The sequence below is a fragment of the Ambystoma mexicanum genome, chromosome 5p (assembly GCF_040938575.1).
Source record: "Ambystoma mexicanum isolate Mex_15411 chromosome 5p, UKY_AmexF1_1, whole genome shotgun sequence".
Taxonomy (NCBI): domain Eukaryota; kingdom Metazoa; phylum Chordata; class Amphibia; order Caudata; family Ambystomatidae; genus Ambystoma; species Ambystoma mexicanum.
Window position 1 is genome coordinate 1060390237 of NC_090930.1, and position 25511 is coordinate 1060415747.

Genomic DNA, 25511 nt, shown 5'->3' on the forward strand with positions numbered 1-25511 from the left:
TTATAGGTGCTTGTCTTCCACATACACATTCCGTAGCCCGTATTTGGTGCAGGGCCTGAAGATGGTGGGAGGGCACGAAGTAGGCCCAAGATGACCTTCCAGAATCTTTGAAGAATCTTTGCCTTTTAGGGGTGCAGAACCTCACCGACAAAGGGTCCCCGCTGTCGGCCTATGAAGAAAAGAGCCCACAGGCTAAAATTAACCTTTTCCGTCCAAAAACATGACAAAATGTACAAATAGCTCAGAGAGCAACACAAGGACTCCCAACACTGAAGTGTGTTGAAGATGGCTACACGAGGCGGGCCATAGGGAGAGAACTGTCATTGGATGGGGCAATATGACTCAGAGGACAGTGATTGGTTTAGAGGACAAATACAGTTTATAAGTGAAAGTGAAACAGTTTTTTCTTCTACTGAGGATTCCCAGCCTGAAATCAGGGAATATTCATGAGCATGTGAATCCATGCCAGACCCCATGCTGAAGGAGAATGGCCTGCATTGCTGGTGGCAAATACAACAGTAGAACCAACAGCACCAATGTGTTTCATGTTTTCTCAGAAGTTGTGAATTTTGATGTTGTTGAAAGTCAAAGACTTTTCAAAAGGTTTGAAGTAAACTTCACCACAGAGTACTTATAGGAGTGTTAGGAGCTTTTGTCCTCACAGGTGAGCATATCAGGACAGGACAGGTACCTTTTAGTGGTTGTCCTCGCAGGTTAGTGGACCAGGAAGAAATCATTGAAGTACTACATTGTGGTTAAAAGTTGTTAAAACAAATAAGTGACAAGACCCCTAAAGTGTTTAATTAATTGTGGTGGAATCAAACCGTTGATACAGAAGAATTGTGAAAGTATATTTGTTTTCTTAAGAAGAAGAAATCGTGTTGAACTTTTGTCTATACTTGGAGAGATGAAGACTTCATCTGATTGAACTTTTGTTAAAAGTCCAAGTGATAGACTTTTGGAGTAAGACGAACGTTATGATCAACACTTGGTTACAAAAAGGAACTTTCATATTTGAGCTTTTGATTGAAATTCCTGCTTTGAATCTGGGGAAGGGAATCCGACACAGGTTACAAGGATATGCAGTTATTAGGTTTAAGTTGAATACAACTTATTTCTATTACATTTGAATTGCCATTCATTATGATTACCTTTACAAGTTTGATGTGTATATAGTTGTGTGGCACAGATTCATTTTGTTAGATTGTTTCCTTTAGTTATTTTGCTATGCAGCAAAATCATCTTTAGGTTAGATTAGTAAGGCGCGTGTCATGCTGTCATGCCCTTTTAAGTTAACCAAATGCCTACTTGTGAAAAACCTTTACCAACTTGTCCGTCTCACATTTCTTAGCCCTCACATCCTCCTCTCACTATGCAAACGATTGAAAATGGAGACTGACGTGAATAAAAGGCATAACAGCCTTTTACGTCTTCCATTTATGGTACGCACCTCAGTTGCTAGTATCTGGAGTCAGTGGTAAAAAGTAACAGGGGGATGGGTGCAGGTGTGAGTTGTGAGAAACCTGAAGGTTTCACATTTATTCCCCAGGGATCTTCTGTTCAGAGGGCCAGGAGAGGGCCAGGAAAGTGCCATCGCTCTTGGATCCCGACCCTGGAGGTGGATTAACGACAGAGGATCAACTGGGTGGAGGGTCCTTGGGGGTTGGGGAGAGAGTGCAGGAGGGTGAAACACTGAACCCCCCCCTACTTTTCTGACAGTGACATGATTTATCCTCCTATGTCCGAACAATAAATGCTTCATTTTTATGAAAACTAAAGATTTGTTTGTTGAAATTTGAATACTTATTGAATGTATGGTAAAATCTAGAATACATAACAAATTGAACAAAATATATGTGATAGGATAGGGTCCTTCCAGACGTCTGACGAATCAATATCCAGACAATATCCCTTAGCATAATTTACCCTCCCTCAGTTTTTGTAGGATATTGTCATCTTTTCCTACTTCTACCCCTAAAGTGAAGGCCAGTACTGGGAAGAAGATGATCATCCAAAGAGTAATGCAGATTACCTAGCAGTGCCATTATAGTACTGGGACGAAGAAGAGGGAACCTGAGAGTTGCAGATCTGAAGGTCAGGCACGTCACAATAATTGGCCCTATTGTGGTCAGGCAAACAGGGAGACCTGTGCACACCTGAAACCACTTGAAGAGGAACCGGCGTATAATAAGAGAAGTGAAGCAGAAGAAGAAGCAGCAGGAAGGCCAGCACAGTTCATAGAAAACCAGGGGAGAATGGGACGATTCTAGAGAAAGACCCTTTGCGGTAAGTGTCTCCAGGAAGCCAGAGTACGAGAGCAAGAAGGGAGCTGTGAAGTTGGGCCAAAGAGTGCTTATTCCCCTGAATGGAGGAGTCCTTCAGGGGCATCTGAGGGGCAGGCGATAAGACCCGGACCTCAAGTCCCAGAAAAAAGCTGACTACAAACGGGAACGGGACAACCAGTGAGCTTCAAAGAGTTGTGCTGAAACCCGGTGCACGTAAGCAAAGCAAAGACATTACAAAATATCAGGAGCGCTCGCGTGCAGTCGGCTCGTCTCTGAAAGCCTGCATATGAATTTGATTGAAAAACAGAAGCACTACATTGTATAAGGAGTGCTCGTGTGCAGCCAACACGACTCCGAAAGCCTCCAATTGAAATAGACTAAAAGCCTTCAAGTTCAGCAGTGCTCGCGTGCAACCGGCACCTCTTCAAAAGCCTCCAATTGAAATCTATTAAGACGCTGGCAGTGTAAACGTGAAGCCGAGGGGACCCAGCGAAGTGGGAGCAAAATACTGAATGAGCAGATTTATGTCAACCAGCAAACCCACAATGAAACAACAGAGAGAGACTTCTATCAAACAAGTTACTGTACGCTTTGGAGCTTAAAAGCATTACCAAGGTTGCAGAAAGTGGGGCAGGAGCTACTGGATTTATCACCTGTAATGTGTGGGCTGTGTGGTTCATAAACGGTGCCTACACCAGGGAGGTCCCAGCCCATCCAGAAGGAGGCTAACGTTTGAGGAAAGGAACCCCTGAGCCCTTTGACATTTGTGTTATGAACCAAGGCGGGAAGCTTAGGGAAGAGTCCTGAGCGCCCTTGGAACTGTGTTTATTATTCATGCAGCTTGGGGAAGGGCCCTGAGCTCTCTATGAACTATATTCCTTGTGAAGCTGAACCTGAAGCTTGGGGAAGAGCCCTGAGCTCTCTATGAACTATATTCCTTGTGCATCAGAACTTAAAGCTTGGGGAAGGGAAGCCTGAGGCTCTTAAGAACATTGTCCCTTTGAACTGTATCCTGAACATGGAAAAGGGAGCAAGGGATCGCTCGAGTCTTTTACTTTAAAAAACTATTTTGTGTTAGAATATCCCTACACTACATTAAGGAGTTAAATGTGAGGGGAAGCATAAGTTGTGACACAGAGTTTTGGTTTTGAACTTTTAGACACTGACGTTCCTTAGTTTCTTTAGGTAGGGCAATTCCCACCATAGTTATAGGGCAAGTTAGGCGTTACATCCATCCTGATATTTTAATAAAGGTTTTTGAAACTGTTGTCGATCATCTCTTGAAACCATGCCTGATACCCTACCTGTCTCACCGAGTCCAGATATATATGAGCTATGTATGAGCCAAGCCATATCCTTCCCAAATGCCTACCAAGATGGTTTGACATGGAGTTGCGTATGCATCTGCGCACCCTGCTAAAAGTCAAGGAATCAGGGAGATGAAGGTATCCTTAAGAAGTGGAAATGTATGCATTTGTAGGAGCGAGACTGAAAATCGAAATTTCCTTGAGTGTTTATTGGTAATCTTATTCTAAAGGTATTTATTGGTAAAGCCCTTTGATGAAAGCATGCAGAAACATCCTACTGCATCTGTTGCTCTTCCAAGTTATTTAGCTTACCAAGTTTGCTTTTCCTTTTTCACAAATATATCTCTATTGTACAACATTTCTAAAAGATTTCCTCAAACACTGTGGGTTACTGCCAGCTTTCAACAAATGCATACAAATTAAAATACATGTCATGGATTCCTTTTTGTGACACAATGAAATAAAACTCACTCAGTCTAGCAGTCGTGGACTCCAGATCTGCTAAAAATACCGGGATTTGTTGCAGCTGTTCTTGTAGTTCAATTAGTCCATTCCTTTTTTGCTCCCAGTGTGCAGAAAGCATCACAACCTCACTATCCACCAGCTGGAACAGAGAGGAAACAAATACACAGCTTAAACCTGTCTTGTGAAGGTTTGCTAAAAGAGGACAGAAGTCACTTGTTAAAGTTTATAGTTGCCAAGCAAGCTGGTCAAAAGATATGGTTACAGTGATTTATTACAATCTATCCCACAAAATCAAAACCACTTCTCACTGACAGTGAATAACATGGACACTTTATGATATACAGTTTGGAGGAATGTATTAGAATGTTGATACTAACCCTTTGGATACAACCTTTAATACATACTTTTATAGATATCATCTTGTGACTGAATACGTGTTGGCCATGGCGCAGAATCATACCTAACTGACAAACAAATTGTATCTTTACCTTGACTGATAAGGGGAATACCAGCCACAGTTAGGTCACTGCAGCCGGCTCACCTATACTGAACACCTAACCTAGACAACGAAGACAGGCGCACAGACTTACCTTATTCCCTACTTTCTGTTATAAAGCAAGCAATTCCTCCCTGAGACTTCTTCCAATTTCCAACTTTACAGCATCAACGTGTTGCAATTCAGAAACACCATCACACACCAGTGAGTCTGCTCATAGAAGTTGGGAGCCCCGGGACGCGCCGAAAGGCAGATGAACAACTGATATGATTTATTTTGAATACCGATCAAGTAACTTAGAAAGCCAGCATTTACACAAGTTCTCATTTAAGAGAAGTGAATATGGGTTAATGTTATCAACAGCAAATGAACATTTATGAAGAAGTTGAAAAGCAAAATATGTAGAAGTCCCCATACATGAGATCAATTTGGGGAAAGTTGGAACACGCATTGTTATAAGCAAATGAATACCAGTGAAGAAGTTAACAGACATAACTTGTCAATCAAGTATAAACAGTGAAGGAGTACCACTGTGTTATACAACAAGAGAACATTGTAGGAAGTCTTCATGAAAGATGCAGATGAGGCAGCGAGCATTTGGGAGAAAGATACCTGGCAGGGGAGTATACCAGGGGATCTGCAAAGCCCAGAAGGGGATTCCTGGCATGGGAGAATACCAGGTAATCCATATAAAAAGGAAAAGACATTTTGAAAAGGACCCTGGCAAGAGAGTATACCAGGAGATTACCATAAGAAGTTACTTTGTGAAAGGGACACTTTGGTCATCCTTTAAAAGCTATTGTGGCAAAGAGACACTTTTGATATTCCTCCAAAAGACATTTTTGCCATCCTGAAGAAAGTGTTGTATGAAAGAGACATTTCCGCTACTTTAAGGAATCATTGGTGGAAGAGAACACTTTTGCAATACTACCTGGAATAATCCAGGGGAAGGGAACCACCTCCTGGATTCAAGGATTGTTAGTTGAATTTTCACATTTTGGTTTTTACACACTTTTTTCTAAATCAAAACGGACACTTACCGTGCATTGTTAATTTTAATGTGAGGGTCAGATACATTTTTGACACAAGGACAGTTTGCCTAATTGACGAGACACAGACTGATCTTTAGTTTCCCAAGCAGGGAAACTCTTTAGGATAGGGACAGAAAAGGCCTTGATCCAACCTCTTTTCTTGAATAAAGAGGCCTGTTGTTGAAAATATTGCAACTCTGTGTCTGCCTCCCATTTCTGACCCCTCACAGTGGCTAGACTCACCTACATTGGTCTAGCAAGTCTGCATATACTTTCTTACAGTAGAATGATTTACTGCCCATCAGGGGTAAAGCAAACATGATACGTGCTATGACATGGCTAGACTGGCCTATATTTGGCAGGCCAGCCTGGACATGTTTTCCTTTTGTGGCATGCCATTTTTCTGGCAAAGCCAACCTGTGCATGTTCTTATGTGGGGATACTGGCATATAGTGGGAGAGCCAGCATGGACAGGCTTTTTCTATAGGATCATTACTGGCATTGCGCACAAAGCAAATGTCTATATGTTCTTATATGGGAATAAAGGCATATATTGGAGCAGCCAGCATGGAAATGTATGGGTATAGACAGAATAGAAATGTTTTTATACTGGCATACATTGTGGGAAAAGGGATAATGAAAATGCATCGGAAAATGCTCCTTGGCACTGCTGGTGACTTGAACTACGGAATGATTTCTCGAAGAGCTACCTTACAAAACATACTAGAACTGTGTGGCTTTTTACCCAATTTTTCACAGAACAGTTGCTGTAAAATGCATCATCATTTAAAAATGTTTCTTGGGTTGTGAATCCCACTTACTTGCATTGGGCTCTCTCGCTGTGCTCCTGCATATTTGTGGGAAATAGAGGGAGCTAGACAGCGACAGAGAGAGAGGGACAGAGAGATAGGAAGAGGGAGAGGGAAAGAAACAGGGAGGATAGACAGAGATGAAGATGGAGACTTTCAAAAGGAGGTAGTTGGAGAACCTGTTGGCCCCTGTCTATAGATTGGTAGGGGCAAAGCCTACAGAGAGAGAAAGAATGCGAGTGAGAGACAGGAAGGCGATGTAAGACAAACCTGGACTATGGTGGTACTGGTAAGCTCAGCAAGTAAACTAAAACCCACAGCTAAGTATGATTGGAAATTCATGCCAGGACCACTCACTGAGAACCTGGGGAATGCTCACCAGGGAGCCGGTGGTTAGCACAGAACTCTGCACACCACCCATGGCTTGGAGGGGCAAACCAAATACAGCATCATTACAATCTATCCGGACAGACAGAGCAGAAATCGACTATCTTCTGGAAGTCAAGTGACCAGTGCCAAGGAGGGCCAATGTTCACTGCAATCTCTATCGAAGGGCTCCAGGCCTCAAGAACAATGACTGACTGAGTGAACTACTGAGGAATTGTGGGGAACTTTGTGTGAACCACACCAGGACTGTAAATCACTGTGTGAAGCATTCAGGGCTGTCCAATCCAAGGTATGAACTATTGTATAGTAGGAAACTTGAGACTCCGGAGCACAGTCCTACCTTAGACTAGAGTTTGATATACCTCTCATTGAGTGGGTTTTCCTTTAACCTCTATCCCTGTTTTGGTAGAGCTTCTCTCTGCTATAGCAACCTTTCAAGTCTTCAGTTGATTTCTCAGTCTGTGACCAGGCTCATCAGGCACGTAATGCCCTCAGGGCTGTGGTGCCCCAAAAGCACACTGTTCCCCCGTGCAAGAAACATTGCAGTTAGCTTTACAGGCTTCTCTGCTTGGTAGCGTCCTACAGTATATGTTTATAACCTTAGTGAAGAATAGTCTATTATACTCTGAAGTCACCTCTAGCGGGAACCACTGTATGAATTCCTGTACTGAGCCCAACGTTTATATTGTGTTTCTACAAAAGAGAGCGAGAGAGAGAGAGAGATGCAATTATACATGGTCATGGCCACTGCCGGTTTTCTGAGAACAGGGGGTAATTTACCAAAAATGGATATGGTTGGCCGAGAATCCTGCTAGACTCCTTACCTGAGAGAGGGAAAGAATCCTGCAGAAATGTTGTATGCAGCAACCCTCCAGTAAATGGGTGGCCGCCAAAACATTGAAAGATCCACTCACCCTTTCAGAATTCAACCTTCCTATTTAACCTATCCTTACTTGGTCGAAAAATGGAAGCAGGGAAAAATCCTGGATAGAAAAGGATGTCGAGATCAATCAGACAGGAAGTTCTCAGTGTCTTTAGGGACCAGACTGCTTGCCCGAGCATAGCGAACCGAGAAGCTGGTACTCCATCCAACTAGCCCCGGCAGGGACAATCGTATTTTAAGTCAAGGGCTTTATTTTATTTTTATTTTATTGTTTGAAACGCAGACCTAGCATGAGAGCAGCAGAAAGCTGTAGAGGGTGTGGATAGTCAGTGTTCGGGCCAGCATCTTTTGACAGTAATGCAGTACTGTAAATTACTTTCTTTGTGTCAGACTGCCGGGCCTTTGGGATTAGTCACATGCTTCACCGAGAAACAGACTGGCGGCTTGCCACTGCATAGGCACAACACAATGTGGAGGAAGCACCGACACCAGAGCCATCAGTATCGAACAGAGTCCAATGTTTGTTGGGCCAAAAACACAAAGCAGCAAAGAATTTAAAAAATAATTTTGAGGCTCCCAAAAGTCATGGCCCCACCTGTACTACACATTTATGTAACCGGAATCCGGTCATCCACTACCAGACAACTGCACTGCTCAACAGCACCAACAGGTCAACCTTCTCTCTGACCCATTACCTTCACAGTCACCCTTCTGTAGGCTACCCTGCCCGCAGATCGCCACAGAAACTGCTACTGAATCAGAGACCTAGAACCAGCACAGTTAATGTCCAACTTTGCAAGTACCAGAAGAGTTGATAAATAGAAGTCAAAAACATCCAAAGATCTGTTTATCATGAGTTTTTTTTTGTATTGCGGACTTTCTGCAGGGGCACCTGTAAATATTCAAACTGCTGCCCTACTTTTAACATTGGGTTTATACTCAAAATTGGAAGTGCCATCAGGCCAATATCTCGCTTAGCCAATCATTAACAAGCCAGTCTCTCTTTATGATTCCTAAGCATCCTGGTCAAATGGATACTGGTTGCAAAGCGCCCCATGTGCATTTCCAAGTAAACTTGGTACTCAAACAACCTACTTAACTCTGGACATTGCCTACATCCATAAAGTATTTGTTTATGACCTTGAACTCTGAACATACTTTTTGTAAACAAGCATACTTACCTGTTGCCTGAACCCTTTTTTTTTTACCTTAAAAGTAGAGTTGGCATATTTAATGTTATAGGTGTTACACTGTAACCAAGTCTCCCCTGGTCTCCTCCTAAGAGTAGACTTCAACTGCTTTTTCCCTGCTACCACTAGGTGTGCTAATTAAAGCTTGAGGTAAACACAGTTGCCTTGTTGTGGCTCAGTGCATCCCACCCTTTTAAACACGGCTGAAAGAAGCCTGTCCTGACATTGGGACAAAAGGGTGCCTGCCCGCTCCTTGGCACCTGAGAGAACTGGGCAAAATTAGAATACTACTTGTGGCCTGACTGGAGTCAACTGGAAGGTGTTTAACGCTATAGCCATTTATGTGGCTGCTGACCAATCAAATAATTTAAGGTCTACCACAGAAAGGTCCAAAACTAAGTCTTGTGCATTTTGACTGGTAGATTAAGATTAACACCAAGTTTGTCATCTCATTGAAAGCACCATCATTTGTGTGCGAGAGCAGCGCAGCAGGTACAATTTTGAAGTGTAGTATTTTGCTCCCTATTTCTTTTTACATTGTAGCACACATTTTAGTGGTTTGAAGAGTTCTTATATTAAACCATTTGTAGCTCAATTGGCAGAGAGGTATCTGGTTTTGGGAATCCAACATGGGTGTGTGATTAGCTGGTACAACAATTTCAATGTTTGCAGGTAGGCTAGGGCTCATGAAGGACTTTCTTTCTGGACAAAGCAGCCCTTTTAATAGCTACTGTATTTTTAAATCGTGGTCAGAGCAGCATTTTATGGGCTGGAGTGATAAGATCCAACTGTTTTACCCCAAGAAGAGGCAGACTTCGAAATGCTGGACTTGCTTTACATTTAGAGATGGACTTAGCAGGAGCCCAGAACTGAAGAACAAGTATAGGGCACCACAATATGAATTTCTTTCTACGGTAGATAATCTTCCAAACAGCCTTAGTGGTGATGATGGCTTCCTCAAGGCCAAATCTACATTCCTTCTATATGGACAAATAAGCATAATCCCTGGTGAACTGCAGGAAGGAGGTTTGTGATGAAGTACTCTGTCTTGCTTTGGTTAAATATATGGGGTGAAATGGGAGGCGGGGTGCCTTCCCGAGCTAGTGGTTGGTGGGCCAAGGGGTTGGTATGGGGGAGAATGCCCTGATCACCATCATTTAATTCCTGCCAGTTGATAAAGGACCACCAAATGTATCAAAAAAAGGCTATCAGCCCGTTAAGAGAAAGACATCAGTGTGCGGAGATGCAGATAACTGCACATACATTTGTCAAGGCCACATAAATGGACATTCGTAGGCAAAAGAAAAGACAGTTTCTGATCACAGTTCGAGCTCTTTAACAATCACAAAGCACAGAGAAACAGACGCAGTCCACTCATGGAGCTGAACAGTTGTGCATACGAGCAGATAATCTTACTGTTTAAATCCATGATGGCCGATTCCGCTTTTGGAAATGCGGTCTGCCTGCCAATCTAAAACACCATTACAATGCCTATAGAAAAATGCATTATGTGAGTACCAATCAGCTACAGAGAAACATACCACCCAGGTGAAAACACACGAGCAAAGCCCATACCTCAGGGAGGTAGTAGTGGGATATATAAACTCGCAAGAGAAACAGCAGGGTGTGGCTGTTTGTAGAAAGTGAGGAGCAAATTTTAGAACAAGTTGGTGAATCAGGAGAGAGCTGGGAGAAGGACATTGGAAAGAAAGAAAGTAATGGAAAAGCCTCGAGGCTACTGAAGAAGGACAAACCTAAGGTGAAGGCAAGAAGAGATTCTACGCTGCTGGCAGGAGGAGAGTCTAATGAGATAGCCAAAGGGGAACAGTTGGTAGCAGCAGAAGAATATCAGATGGTGGAAGGAGGAAAGGAAAAGGAAGTGGAATAAGGAGAATAACATGTGGCAGTAGGCAGCAAACACATGGTAGTGGCAGGAGAATAAACTAAGGTGGTGATAGGAGGAGAGGAGTATCTGGTGGTGGCATGAGTGAGCTAGCATAAGCAGGTTGGGAAAAAGGAATAGGTGCTTGGGACCAATGAGATTAGGGATGAACAAGAAGGCACAAATTGCCCAAGCAGAAGATGGGGTAAAACCCGCAGGTTCGAGCTCACAGTGAGAGGATGAAGAAGCCTGTGGCTTGGCATGAAGGGGCAGAAGTAGAGGAGAGCCCGAAGGGAGCTGCAGATGGAAAAATAAAGGACCAGTGCAGAAGGAGGTGAGAAGACCCTCGAAAGCACATTTGTAGAAAATGGAACAAGAAAAAAGCAAAGCTCCAACTGCTTTTACACCTTGTGGCAGAGACTGAGTTGTGTCTACAGACCCTGCAAGAGGGACCATAGCTAAACACACCCAACACCAACAGGAGACCAGCAAAAGGACAATATATATATTTATTAACAAATCTGTAAAGGCTGCGTGACAGAGATTTACTCAAACACTTGTGCGCTTTTTGAAGGATATTTTGTTTTTATTGATACAAGTGGTGAAGCTAAGACTGTGCCCATACTTTCTGGTTCATACAATTCTTTTTCACATGATCTTGGTATCAGACATATTTTGAGGGCTGCACTCCGCTCTATGACAGTGTCTAATAGCCTCTTCTTAAGATAAACACATTATACAGTGCTTGTGCTGCCAGTTAGCCCTTGATCTCATCTCATATAACAATAGTTCTTAAACTTGAGTTTGTGATTAATTTGGCAAGGATGTTGCCTAGATGGCCTCTTACCTCTTTGGTCGATCATTTTAAAACTCCTAGCATATGATGATCTCACCTTAAACCCCTCCCAGTGGGAGTTTCCCAATGCTCAGTCCTTAACTACCTAATCTTTACGCTCTGCAACTTCCTACTCAACAAGATTCTCTCCTCCTTTGTATTCTCCTACCAGCTTTTTGCTGAAAGATAGCAAATATACTACTTTCAACTATTACATACAGGACCTCCCTTACTGCTCTATAACTGTCTTTAAGCAATCTGTCCCTGGATGACCCATATGTGTCTCATGCTTCGCTCCTTGAAGATTCAAGATAGCCAACTCATTGCCCAGAATACCATCCTCTTCCTATCCTTGCCTATTTCAAGTCCTCTTGGCCTCCTCTCCACTACTCCAAGGCGAGGCATCTTGAGAGTTCCCTTTTTCAGATACCTATAACTCCTCCAGTCACCTCTACAGTTACCACAACCACGCTCAACCAGCCTGAGGCCGAAACAAAACACATCTGGTGTTGCTTGTGCTCTCGCATAAGGGATGTGAGCTAGTGGTTTGGGCTGCACTGACGCCTTTGGGGGTGGGAACAAGCCTGATTTGCATATTGTATTTCCCCTTCATAACCAGACTGGTAGGCAGGTGTGGATAGTTGCTCAGGGCAATTTCCAGTGGTTAAGATGAATTCATAACCATCCCGCCATGAACCTTCAGTTTTGCACCTGTCAACCCGAGTGGAACTGGGATCTGCGAAGTTGAAAAGTCTGACCACCAAAAGTCTATTTTTTATTTTTTCGCATATGTGGGGGGGAGACTGCCCATAGCCCCCCACCTTACACCTACCAGACATAAATTAGATTTAAAAAAGTGATTAGCAGAGTTTGCTTATTAAATTATTTTTGATTAGCAAACAGGCTCATTTCATTAGCAATTTTGTACTAATATTGTTAATAGTCACCGGAAGTTATTTGTACCCAAGACATGAAATGAGCAACAATACAGCAGTTTTGCATACAGCTGATATAAGACATTAGTGAGAGGAGTCAGGCCTTGCAATTCAATTAGATCTGCAGGCCGGGTAACTCAGCATACCTATTCAACCTAAGATAAATGCACTCGACCCATATCAACAGAGGACAACAAATTTAAAATGTGATTTTCTTAAAATGGTTTGTGTCCCTACAAACCCACTTTATGTTTGGCACACTGTTACCACCCAGAGGCCAGCCATGCACAGTGACACTTTTGACATTTTTAATGTTAAATCAAAGTTTCAAACATCGCTTGCAAATGCTACTTGCCCTTTATAAAATCTACTTAACTATGCGAGTGGGTGAAAAGACTTTACGAGCCATAGATGAGTGTCTGTAAAATGTAAAAGGTTAGCTGCACGAATGGACAAAAATAAATAGATATGATAAAAAAGGCTCTGAAAACAGTTTGGCCAGCTGTCTCCTGCAGATGCTAATATATATAATGCAATCATAAAGCAAAGATTACTCTGGAGGCCTCAGTGTTTGGTATTGCAGTAGATCTGTAGATGTACAGACTGGATGGAACTATTGATCACTACTTTGCATACGCATCTCGTTCGCTTTGTGTATTCATTATGTAAGAGGTAAGAAACACTAAGCAGAGTGGATTGTCTAGCAGCCATAGAACTAGGCAAACTAGGTGGAATATTGTCGTCTGTGGTCATCTCACTTTCAGGGTTCCTGGTATAAAGCAATGATAATACAGAATAACGAATATGGGTTTGCTCATTTGTCGAGCACCAGTTGGAAGACGTATGCAACCTGCAGGTTACAGAACTAGATTTGCCATCAAAAGCATTTGATCAAGTACATTTTCAAAAGTGTTCACTTGTCAAAATGATGCATCTTTCCCAAAAAAAGGAAACACAGTGGACACTATGACATTTAGATACACTAACCAAAACTTTACTGTAACGTACAGAGATGATGCAGTGTGTTACAGTATCAATACTGTTATTAGTCATTATGTAAAAACTTACATTTTAGGAATGGAATTGCGTGACTCTTTTTATATAAATATAAAGTTGACACATACTGGTCTTTGCCAGACAGGATATAGAAAGCTTAATAAAAGTATCATCCCGATTACTTCTGGTTTGCAACTTTTTCAAAAAGAAATTCTTGCCTAGCACTCCCGCACATGCCTTTGGCACTTAAAGTGAAGGAGAGGATTACTGCTGCACTTTCTCTCCATAATCACTTGAAGTGAAAAGAGAAAAGAGGGTGAATAGAGCACCATGCGCAAGAGAGGACTGCAGGGCGAGCTGTGTGCTCATTAAAGAGGTCAACTTAAAAAGCTAACTTTGCTACACAAGTGTCCATTTGATTAGCAAATTTACAGAACTGCATAGCAAATTGCTATGTGACACTGCTTATTTTATGCCTTGCACTTATACATTTTTATTAACTTTACCCGCCCCACATATACATATGCGAATAAATGGGGGGTTGGACGTTTGGTGGTAGGACTTTTCTACTTCGGTAATTTCGTCCTAACCCTGGGACTGGCCTGTTCAAACATGGGTCCTGACTCAGCTATTCCTAAAAATCCAAGTTACAACTTACTGATGAACAATGAGGCCGAAACATATCTGGGATTACTTGTGGTCTCATGCAGAAGGGATGTGACCCAACAGTTCAGGATGGACTGCACCTTTCAGGTTGGGGCCAAACCTGATTTGTGTTTGGTTGTTATCCTTTTGTAATGGCTTGGCAGGCTGAACAATGATCTGGAGTGTAGCCCAGAGCAATTGCCAGTGATTAAGATTAAACTTCCAGGCATCAACCTTTGGTTTTGCTGCAGGCTCCACCTGCACAAGAGCTGGAAAACCTGCCCCTTCCCAACTCTACAAAAAAATCTCAACTCCACATCTCCACTCTGTTCAACCAACAGTAGTAGCCTCCTCACGGGTCATTCAATTTACGCTGTTGCCGCTGGGGATATAATTCTCAGCTTTAAAATGTGCACATTGTACAACCTACCCTACTCTTCTCCTAACTGTTCCTACCACTTTCATGCCAGCTAGATCTTTATGCAACACTGGTCCCTCTTCAAGTTCCAGCTAGCTGCCTACAAATCAATTCCTGGGCCAGGTGTCAGGATGGGATAGTGCCTTGGGTTGGCAGAGTTTATCTAAGGGACCACCAGTTCTTTCAGGATGTACTAATCCAATACACCATCTCAGCAATACAGCACCCAGAATGCTCTTCGCTTGGTGCACAATTTCAGAGGTATAGGGCTCAGAATAGGCTTGAAGTGATTCCTTTTTATACGTTCCACCCAGCAAGGATTTCTTCCCCCTTGTCTAGGGTTTTTCTTTGTCATGCTGTGAAATTCGCACCCATCAGATATTGGTCCCCGTTCGGCGCATATGTCTGTAGTGCCTTCCAAAGGGTCTCCTAACTTGCATAGGTACAGTGAGGCTCTGAGATTATAGCTCTCAGGTGTCCCGCTTCGTCTCTTATTTCATCTGGTCTTAGCCAGTTTCTGAAATGCAGCCTTCAGAAATCACGTCAGCTCCCTCACTCCTTTTTGGTCTGGGTTCAGCTAATGTCAAAGATACAGGCTGTTTAATTCTCTCTTTTGGGTTTAGTCTCTGCCAGTGCCAGTATCAGAGAAGTAGCCCTCTTAAGGCTTTCAGCTTTTCCTCTTCTTTTGGATCTGGTATCTGCCAGTGCCTGAGATATAGCCCTCAGCAGGCTGTCAGCTCTCCATCCAGGGTGCCAGCTTCCCTTTACCGGTTCATTTGATCATCCAAATTAGCCCATAGGTTCTCCGATTCCCATCTTGACTCATGATTGTGTCAGCCTCGTTTCTCTGCCCACGTTTCAGGTGTAGAAGCTTCTCACCTCAGCTACATATGCTTATTCCCTGCATTAAGGTTCTTCATTTTCTGTTGGTGCTGGCCCAGTGGCAGCCAAGCCACTTTGAAGTTACAAGTTGATATGATTGTGTTTCTTCAATCCATGGGTCACAGTGAAAGAAACGGCGCATTACTTGTAAGAAAGGAGCTTGAAACTACGTTTCCCAGCAGTGTGTGGGCCAGTGTGTAGTTCTATGTGCATTCGCGCCTCGAGCCAGCTGCAGGTAATTATGGGCTTAATAAACTGCCAGCCGCCCGTGCACTGTTGCGGATAATTAAAGATTGTGTAGCACGGGCAGTCATGGCGTTCTGTGAGCAGACGACGCACAGAGAAGGACGTCGGCATGCTGATTGAAATGCCCAGGCCGCAGCGATGAGCAGCGCTGGCCCAGGCTGTAATACAGCATCATCCTACGCGGTCCGGGTGATCTCACGAGTCACCCGGACATGCAGATAAGTGCCTAGCATTTCTTACGGTGTTGGGCGGTGTTCACAGAGCTATGATCATTTATGGGAGCTAATATGTATGAGTATGGCAAATCTCTAATCCTGTGATTTACGAACTGTGAAAGTAGTACAGAGACACGTGTTAGTGCATTTTAGGAACAATATTATGAAAACTCTCAGTTACGGAGTATGATACAAACACCTGTTGGGAATACTGGTATCCTGAGAATGGACGCATGCTTTTAGTTGTTTGAGTTGGGACATTAAGGACAAGTACCTCAGAATATTACATGTCAGATATAAGTGGCTCTTCTAGTCAAAAGTAAGAAGAGCACTTCTTAATGTAACTGTGGTGTGTTGCTTTTGTTGCTTTTGCTAGCCTTAAGTGTCTTGTTTCTTCATTTCAGGGAAATTCCCTTGTTTGTGCCATACAGCTTGCTGCTAACCTCATGTCTTGGATTTGGGTCCATGTACGCTTTATGTTTGTATTCTGCTAAGTCACGTTTTATGTTAAGTGAAACCAATGTGCTTTCATGTGTGTTCAAGTGGAGGATAGGATTTTCAGCAGGCTTTGATTGTACTATAAGGATAGAAATGCATGTTCTCTCTTCCCCACCTTTCCTTTATCTTTCCACACCCTTTCCCTAACTCGGTCTTCCCCCCATTGGCTGCCACGTGGTTACCTGTGTTATTTATTTTCAGGCGCCCGTGCCAACCACGGTGGGAGGGTCGATCTATTCAGCTTGTGTGGTTTGGGAGAGGGGGTCCATACCCTTTCATCCCTTTAGGATTTTGACAATGGGGCTTGCAGGTGAAATACTGCATGTTTGCTTATGCACTCACAGTTTACAATTCAGCACGTGGGATTCTCTTGATCACTCTTGGTGAAGACAGGAATTTTAATACAGGCTTTTGGAACAGGATGCTTTTCCACCAGATCTGAGGGTAACTCAACTATGGGTAGGCTGGGTAGTATCCCTTTTTTATCAGCAGGAGGGATAACACAATGGGGAATGTTGATGGGCTCCTGGGAACATGCTGTCTACCACCCCCTTGGGAAGCTGTTTATACTGCTAGTGGGAATTCCCAGTGCCCAGAGCAACCCTGGTTACAAAAGGACGACTATGAAATGTGACTGTCACATACCGTTGAACTTTTCCTGAAAAGATTTCTGCAGCGAGGGAAATGCGCACAGGCACCTCAAAGACTAGTCATCAAAGTTGTATTTTGATCTATTTAATCAAATTACTTTAAAATCCATCGATTTGCCTACATGCGTTTAGTGCTGAACGCACATCTTCAGGACAGAACAGATATTTTTTTTTAGAAGAAATATACAACAACATGCTATCACAGACTATGTAAAAAAGAATGATTAGGAAGAAAATGTAAAGGGATACAAATGTAATTTGCACACCTGTTTCAGTGTGGGCGTGTTTAAACTTGCCTCATTGTTTGCCATGGCTGAACCACATGCATCCAGGGTAAGACAATCACATTTAGTGATAGAATGAAAGACAATTTTAAAGTTATTAGAGGCAACAACTGTAGTCATACCAGAATACATGTGCATCACCATGCAAGCATTTATCATGCGAGAAAAGAAGCAATTTTTTTTAAAAAAATGTTTATATTTGTTTATGGTTCCATTACAAAATGTAGAACCTTTACAAAATTTTGACAATGAGCAACAACATATGTACATTTACAATTTTGTATTTAAAATTTCATACATTTATATTTCTACTTAAAAGAAGATAAATGGAGTTTAAGAAACTACACAAACACAAAAACCATAATTGAAATCTTAATACCTAAAAAGCTTCAAATAAAAAGTTAAAAGTGAAAGAGAAAAGGGGGGGCGCTGTTGAGCAGCCGAAGAAAATGGCTGTCTAGCCAGTGAGCTCCGTCTCTACCCACTGCAATCTGTTGGACATCGGCGGTATACCGTATACTTCCACTACGAAACCACAGCGATTTTAGTCCCCCTATCATCCTGTGCACCCGAGTGAAATTTGGGCGAGAAACGGTGCTGGGAGAGGGAGTTACGGGCCTCGGGCCCTGTGGTGCGACGTCCCCTCTTCGCCAGCCCCGGAGGAGGCGACCTGCGGCCTCCTGACGCGCCACCCTCGCTGGCCTGCTGGGCTCCCAGCTCCGAGGCACCCCCGGACGGCGCAAATCCCCCGTGAGGGCCCGACAGTCGGAGCCTGCATACTGTGCGACTCTCGCCCCGCTGCCGTTCCGGGGGCGGTTACGGGCCCCGGACACCTGATCGGCTCCGGCTGCCGCGGATTGGGCTCCCGGCCATCGGCGCCCCATCTCCTCCTGGACGCTCGCCGACCCCTGCAGTGACAGACCGCGGCCCCCTGACGGGATGCCTCCACCGGCCCTGCGGGGCTCTTTTGCTGCACCTCTTCTCCGCGCGGCGGAGGCCGGGGCGGGCCCTCATCCAGTATACCTCCCGCACGGCGGCTGCGCCGCAGGCTCGGATTGCCTACACTTGCTGCGGGCTGGGCAGCCCGGCCCCCGTGCCCGTGTGTGCTCGCGGCCGCCACATCCGATCCTGGATCTCCAGGCGGGCGACACTCCTGGAGGGCGGCGTTGCTCCGGTGCCGCATTGAAATACAAGAGCTGCGGGGATCCAGCTGCAAGGTGGGTGAACAATCCTGGTCTGGGCCTCATTCCCTCTGGACTGGCGGGGCCCCCAAACACTCCCCTGCATTGTATTGGTGTGCACTCACGAACGTTGGCCCTGCTTCCCCAGCTCGGCCTGTCTAAGGCCTCCCAGCCCTCCAGGGGTCAAAACTTTGCCACTACCTTCCATTGGACGCATCTGCGGGGTGTCCTCCGTGGACTGCTGCTGCCTCATCGGGGTCTGTAAAATGTGATGTAACATCTGGGGTGCGGATAGATCTGGGACCCCCCATCCAGTCAAACGGCGCTGCACAACGTTTTGGCCTGCTCCGCCGGCGGACCCTAGGCACATCTAGACGGTACCATATAACTGGCAACTACCTAGCCCTCCCTGGATCACCCCCAACAGTGCCTCCACCACTAGTGCCCTCACATCCTGGCTACATAATACTGCGCCTACTGCTCTCGTGCGACTTAAGCGCTACAACTGTGGTCTAATCTCCGTCCCATTAGCGACGAGCCATCCTAAAGTAGTCATTGGGCATACCCAGGCGGAAGCTCCCTCCGCCGCAATGCCCAGTAAGCCGAGGCCTAATGGTAAACCAGGCGCCATGGACAGATTCGCAAAGTTAGCGCCTAGAGAGGAGCACGCAGCGTCCTCTCCGCCACCCAAGGAGGAGGAGGAATGCACCCAGGACCCCCCTCAGGCAGACCTTTCCACAATGATGGAATCCATGGCTTAGAACTTTGCTGCCTTCCATGAAAAGCTGGACGACATCAACGCAAACGTCGCCTCAATGAGAGTGAAGATCGATCAGCATGGGACCAGAATTGCCGAGACTGAGCAGAGGATCGGGACTAATGAGGACAACGTCCACACCCTACAAAACACGGTCTCACAACGTGTCCGCGACATGAAGCAGGTAAAGGCTAAATGTGATGACCTAGAATCGCGGTCCCGGAGAAACAATGTCCGCATTGTGGGGGTGCCCGAATCTGCGCTGAAGGGCCGCATGGAAACTGCGGTCGAACAACTACTCAGAGACCTCCTTGACAACCCGCCACTCTCACCGTTTTTTACTGTGGAAAGGGCACACTGCTCCCTGGCACCTCGACCTAAACCTGGGGATTTCCCTAGACCAATCATCGCAAAACTTCTGAGCTACAAGGACAGGGACCATATCCTCCGATTGGCCAGGGAAAAAGGGGAACTTAGGATGGATTCACAAGTCATCAGAATCTTTCCGGATTTCTCGGTGGCAGTCCAGACAGAAAGGCGTCAATTCAACGGAGTGAAGAAGCTGCTGAGAGAGCGGAAAATTGAATATGCAATGCTCTTCCCTGCTCGCCTCAAGTTCACCCACCGCAACAAACACTACTTTTTCACTGTCCCGGATGAGGCCGTCAAGTTTATTGAGGCGCAGATCCCGCCGGCTGACCCTCCTGGGGGGCGGATGGAAGATGTCTAATGTCTAGACCTGTGATATCCCATAGTGGATACTAGGGATGGTGGTGTAGGTGCTATGAGCTGCCCTGGTGGGCTCTGATCCGCCCCCCCCTGTCAGATAGCGGGCACCTAGCGGCCCTGCAACACTGCAGCGTAAGCATATTTAAGTGAGGGGAATGTACAGGGAGATCATTTATCTGTAACACCACACACTGAGCCTTGATCCGCAAAACTGTACAGCATTGTGTAAAAACGGACCTTAGGGATGTAAGACATACTTTTGCGGCTATATACCAACTGGGTTTGTCCCATGGAATCTAAGTGCTCCAGTATCCTCTCTCTGAAATTGTTTGCTTGTCAGCTGAAGTCCAGTCAGATATGATGTTATTGTAACTGATATTAGTAAAAGTGGGTTGAACGGCAGCGGCAGCCCCCACTGCGGCTGCAATTCCTTCTGAGTCTAAATGTTTGTGCTTTGGCCCCGGTTGGGCTAGTTTCCCGGTGCCGCCAAGTTGGGGAAGGTGAGCAATGGGTCAAGGTTTGGGTGGGTTTTCACACACTGCTGGTTGGGGCAGGGCGGTGAGGGAAGGGGTGGCAGAAGTTGGGGTAGATTGTATACAAAATGGCAGAGGAGTTGGGACTGGTTCCAAAGGGTGGCAACTGTTTTCTGGTACGGCACACATCATGAGAATCAATGTTAGATGCTTAACCTGGGATGTTCCGTAAACCGGTGATATGGCAGTCAGGATGATGTCCTGGAATGTCCGGGGGCTGACAAATTTCACGAAGACACGAAGGATTGCGGCATATGCACAGAGACATGGGGTTAAGGTCCTCCTACTACAGGAGACGCACGCTCTGAAACATTTATCGTCCAATATAGCACACACCTGGGGTCTCAATAGGTATTACACTCAATATTCCACTCAAGCTAGGGGTGTCCTGACACTTATCCATAAATCTTTAAACTTCACACTCCACACGTCCCACATTGTCACAGAAGGCAGATATGTTATTTTACACTGTACCTTGGCTCATGAGGACTGCATACTGGTCAACTTATACGCGCCCAACACTGATTCCCCCGAGTTCTTCGATAATGTGGCCTCCATCCTAATGAGATACCCAGATATCCCTATCATATGGGCGGGAGACATGAACCTGATAATTGATAATACCCTAGACAGAACAACAACCACTCGCAGAACCACTACGCGAGCTGCAGTTCGACTCCGTGCACATATGGGCGCCCTTAATCTGCATGACATATGGAGGACCCTCCACCCTCACGAACGGGACTATACATTCTATTCCACTGTACACGATAGTTCCTCACAAATCGATTTGTTTTTGCTTTCTGGAGGGCTGGTGGGCAGGGTCTCGGCCGTTAAGATCCTGGCACGCACGCTGTCCGACCATTCCCCTGTGCTGCTACAGATCCTGATCGGCATCGTGGGCCCAACACGTCCCGCGTGGAGCTTTAAGTCTGCCGCCCTGGCGGACATTGTATTCAAAGCTGAAATATTAGCGGACGTTACCACATTCTTCGAAAATAACAGTACGTCGGAGACATCGGAGGGGGTCAGGTGGGAGGCATTCAAGGTGTACATCAGGGGGATGTGCATCTCTAAAGAAGCAGGCATCCTGAAGGCCATTAGGCAATCCCTAAACACTTCGGAAACTAAGCTCAAAGCCCTTGAGCAGAAATACCTTGCTACACCGTCCCCAGAGATACTAGCAGAGATCACATCTGAGTTGGAACAGTTCGAGTCACATGCTATGAGGGAGGTGCAATACCACGCCCGTCCAGTCACCGCCCGCAGATATGGAGAGGGGGACAGGCCGGGTAGAACACTGGCCAGACTGGTGCGAGCAGAAGGCGGCAGGACCAGGATCGATTGTATTTTGGATGAGAAGGGACTGAAACACTGGTCTGACCGCTCCATCCTTGACATATTCGCTACCTTTTATGCCGAGCTATATGGCCCCCGGCCCTGACACTCAGATCAAGATCTAGATGACCTCCTAGAAAGCATCCTTATGACTGTTATCTCCCAGGATACCAGAGAGTGTCTTGAAGCCCCGTTCACACTAGAGGAAATAGTCCAGGTGATATCAGACCTTCCCAAAAACAAGGCCCCTGGCCTGCACTTCAGAAACCCCCTCCGCATGTAAAACTCGAAAAAATGGCCGGGGAGGGAACTAACATTATGACCCTATTGTTGCACCGCGGGCTCCAAACGGAAGCCCAGGCAGACCCAGTGACTGCCACGATAAGGGCTTGGACTGCTATCTTACACACCGAGTAGAAGCTGCACCCGTACTATAAGTGGCTCCCCCTGTGGCGGTTTCAGGGACTCGCCCCCACACACGACCGGCACCTCTCACGATACTGGGAACAACTTGGCTATCGAGGCCTGACAGACCTCTTCCCAGAGGGAATGTTTATCACCCCCCAAACATGGAGCCCAGAACACACTAACTCCCTCCTTGAGATGCTTCAGTATTATAGGCTCCGAGCCGCAGTTCGTGCCATGTGGCCCTCATATCCAAACGAACCCCCAGATTCACACGAACTCCAGTACATAGCGAACTCTGCGGGATCCAAGGGGGTGTTATCCAATCTGTACAAAATGCAGCTGGGGAAGAAGGTGTCTGGCTCACTCAAACCCCATGAGGCGTGGGCCGGGGAGCTTGCAATAGAAATACCTGAGGGGCTGTGGAGGAAGATGTGTGCACATACACGCACAGTCTCTCTAAGTGCCAGATTCAGCTGCATTCAATTTAAATTCCTCAACAGGCTTTACTACACACCGTCTAGGGTGGCGGAATTTGCTGGCGCCCTGTCTGGTGCATGCCCAAAGTGTAAATCTCCTGAAGCTGACCACATTCACATGTTCTGGACATGCCCTGCAATTCACGCTTTCTGGGTGGCTGTGGCGGAGGCGCTCTCCGAAATAATAGAGACCCCGGTGGATGTGAACCCACTTGCACTACTGTTTGGAGTCTGGGAGGGGGAAAGTGCAAGGAAAATGTCTAAGTTTTTGAATGTTGGAGCCATTGTCGCAAAAAGGTGTATATTGCAAAACTGGAAGAGGCCCAGCCCCCCTACCTTCTCGATGTGGATTGAAGCCCTTACTTGGACTCAATTGTGTGAAGAGGAATACATTGGGTACTTGCCTCCCACATCACGACCCAAAAATGTGTGGACAGAATTCCGCAGCTACCTGAATAATAGAGACGAAGTGGAGCGGACGGCTTCCACTCCCCAAGCACGCCCCGCCACACCATGTCACTGACTCGTGTCCCTTTTCGCCCAGGCTGGGCTGCTCCAAAAGCTAATTGTTCTCTCCAATGAGGCGGCACCCTGCCGGTATGTGTTGCTGGATGTTGTTCGATATTACCGGATAGCTGTAATGTACCCTGTTCTATGCCTGTCTTAACTTTCTGCCAATAAACAAAGTTTAAAAAAAAAAAAGTGAAAGAGAAAAAGCTACAGGAAAAGAAGAGAAAAAAATAAAGGAGAAAAACAACAAAAAGAAATCAGCAAACCAAATCCACACATTTAAAACTCTAGTTCGACCTCATACAGGCTGAGCGACTAGAAATTTAAACAAACAAACAGTGACAAAGATCACAGATAATTGCTAACTTTGACCTCTAAAAGCAATCTTTAAAATCTAACAAGGACTTTTTACAACTTTATGACTTTATGAAACAAACAATATCACGCCTGAGCAGATGGTGTTAATTGGTTGTCAAAAGAGACCAGTTCTAATTCTATGCGTTTGCAGAAGCTTACTAATTCAAATACTAAGGGCTTATGAAAGCCCTGCATCATTCTGGCCGATAATGATTGAAGACAATCCACATAGTCTATATTTACAAATTTCATAAATCGGTTAGATCTTATAGACTTGAAATGTGAGCAGTCAAGTATTAAATGTTTCATAGTTTCGTTCAGCTGGTTACATGAGGGGAAGCGACATCTGCTCTGATTCATATTCCCTTTATCGTTCCAATTCACTGTCCTTTCCCTGGTGTGGTATAAATTAAATTTATACCATTTATAGGCTTTTCTAATGCGATTGCAGGGAAATAACACAATATGATCGTACCTTGGAAAGCGCTGTTTGACAAATGCACCATATTCTTTATACAATTTGTAAGTTGCAAAACGGTCAATAATAGAACACCAATCGCTTTCAAAAAGCTTCTTTTTGGCATATCCTGGGCGATGTTGAACATCTTCAACAGTGATCAGCAGTTCATTAAGTAGGTGTTGCATTTTCAGATGGTATTGAGTAAAAGAGAAAGAAGTAGAAGTACCTAGCATGCTTTTCATATCACCATACAACAAATTCTTTGGAGGGAAGTGGATTTTTGCATAGTTGGATAATTGTCTCCACTTCCACCGTCCCGATAATGCCACAAGACCTAATTCGTGGCGTATCACAGCGTTCTGTATGGACATAGGTAAATGCATAGCGGATTTCAGTGGCGAACCTTGTAATGAATCAAGAAATAAGCTCAGGTCACAAAGACATAAATCGAGTGAGTATCACACTTTCGATTTTCAGTGTCATAAACTCAATCATAGGTATTAGCGAAAATGTACAGTATTTCGCGTGGATTCTTTTTAGTTGAGACAAGAGAGGTCTAGTCTTACTTTTAATTAACTAAGTCCATGCTTTGATTGAGTTTTGAGCTGAAAGATTATATCCAAGATAGATTGCATTAGTAGTGCACAATACTTGGGTTTTCATAATCTGCCCTTGAAAGCCTCTGCCGTTATGTTTTGTGCCAAATTTCATTATGGCAGTCTTAGCCAGGTTTGGTGAGAGATTGTGAGCAATTGTAAACTCCTCAAAAAGTGTTAATTTTGCTTGAAGCCCGGCAGGAGTAGGATCAAAAATGACTATCATCCGCAAAAGCTATCCATTTAAGGAGGATCGTACCGTCTTTGATGGAAAACAAATTTTTATGATCCCATTCCTTATCTAAGTCAGACAAGTATAGGTTGAAAAATGTGGCCGCAAGGTTACAACTTTGCTTAAGGCCTATTGAGGTTCTTACTGGCATGGTGTTTCTGCCGCCGGCTGAGATTTTTATTTCGCAAGAAGTGTTAGTGTGTTACTTGATGAACCAGTAAAGCAATACAGTTGTAATTTCCATGTTCATCATCTTATTCCAGAGAAGGTTACGCACAACATTGTCGAAAGCCGACATCATATCGATCATACCAATATACACAGGATATGAGTGCTTTCCAGTAGAGCCTGCTATCCCATGTGCCATAATTGCGGCATTAAGTGCAGTACTCATGCCCTTCCTAAAACCTGTCTGACATTTTGAATAGAGACATTCTTTTTCAATGATTTTTTCGGGGTCGTGTAAGAGCAGGATCGCAAACAATTTTGCATCGGTGTCGATCAAAGAAATTGGCCGATAGTTCTGTGGTAAAGTGGGATAGCCCTTTTTGAATATAGGGACAATATTCGCAGTTAACCATGATGAGGGGAGGGT

General features: G+C 44.9%; 1 protein-coding gene across 2 annotated transcripts in view; it reads right to left on the reverse strand.

The window, feature by feature from the left end:
* The window catches only part of DTNBP1 (dystrobrevin binding protein 1), a 1092536-nt gene that overhangs the window by 605627 nt on the left and 461398 nt on the right, over positions 1-25511 (reverse strand). For both annotated transcript variants that reach the window (XM_069613561.1, XM_069613562.1), the window contains one exon: positions 4064-4196. In XM_069613561.1, coding sequence (XP_069469662.1) covers positions 4064-4196 — 133 coding nt within the window. The remainder of the gene's footprint in view (positions 1-4063; positions 4197-25511) is intronic.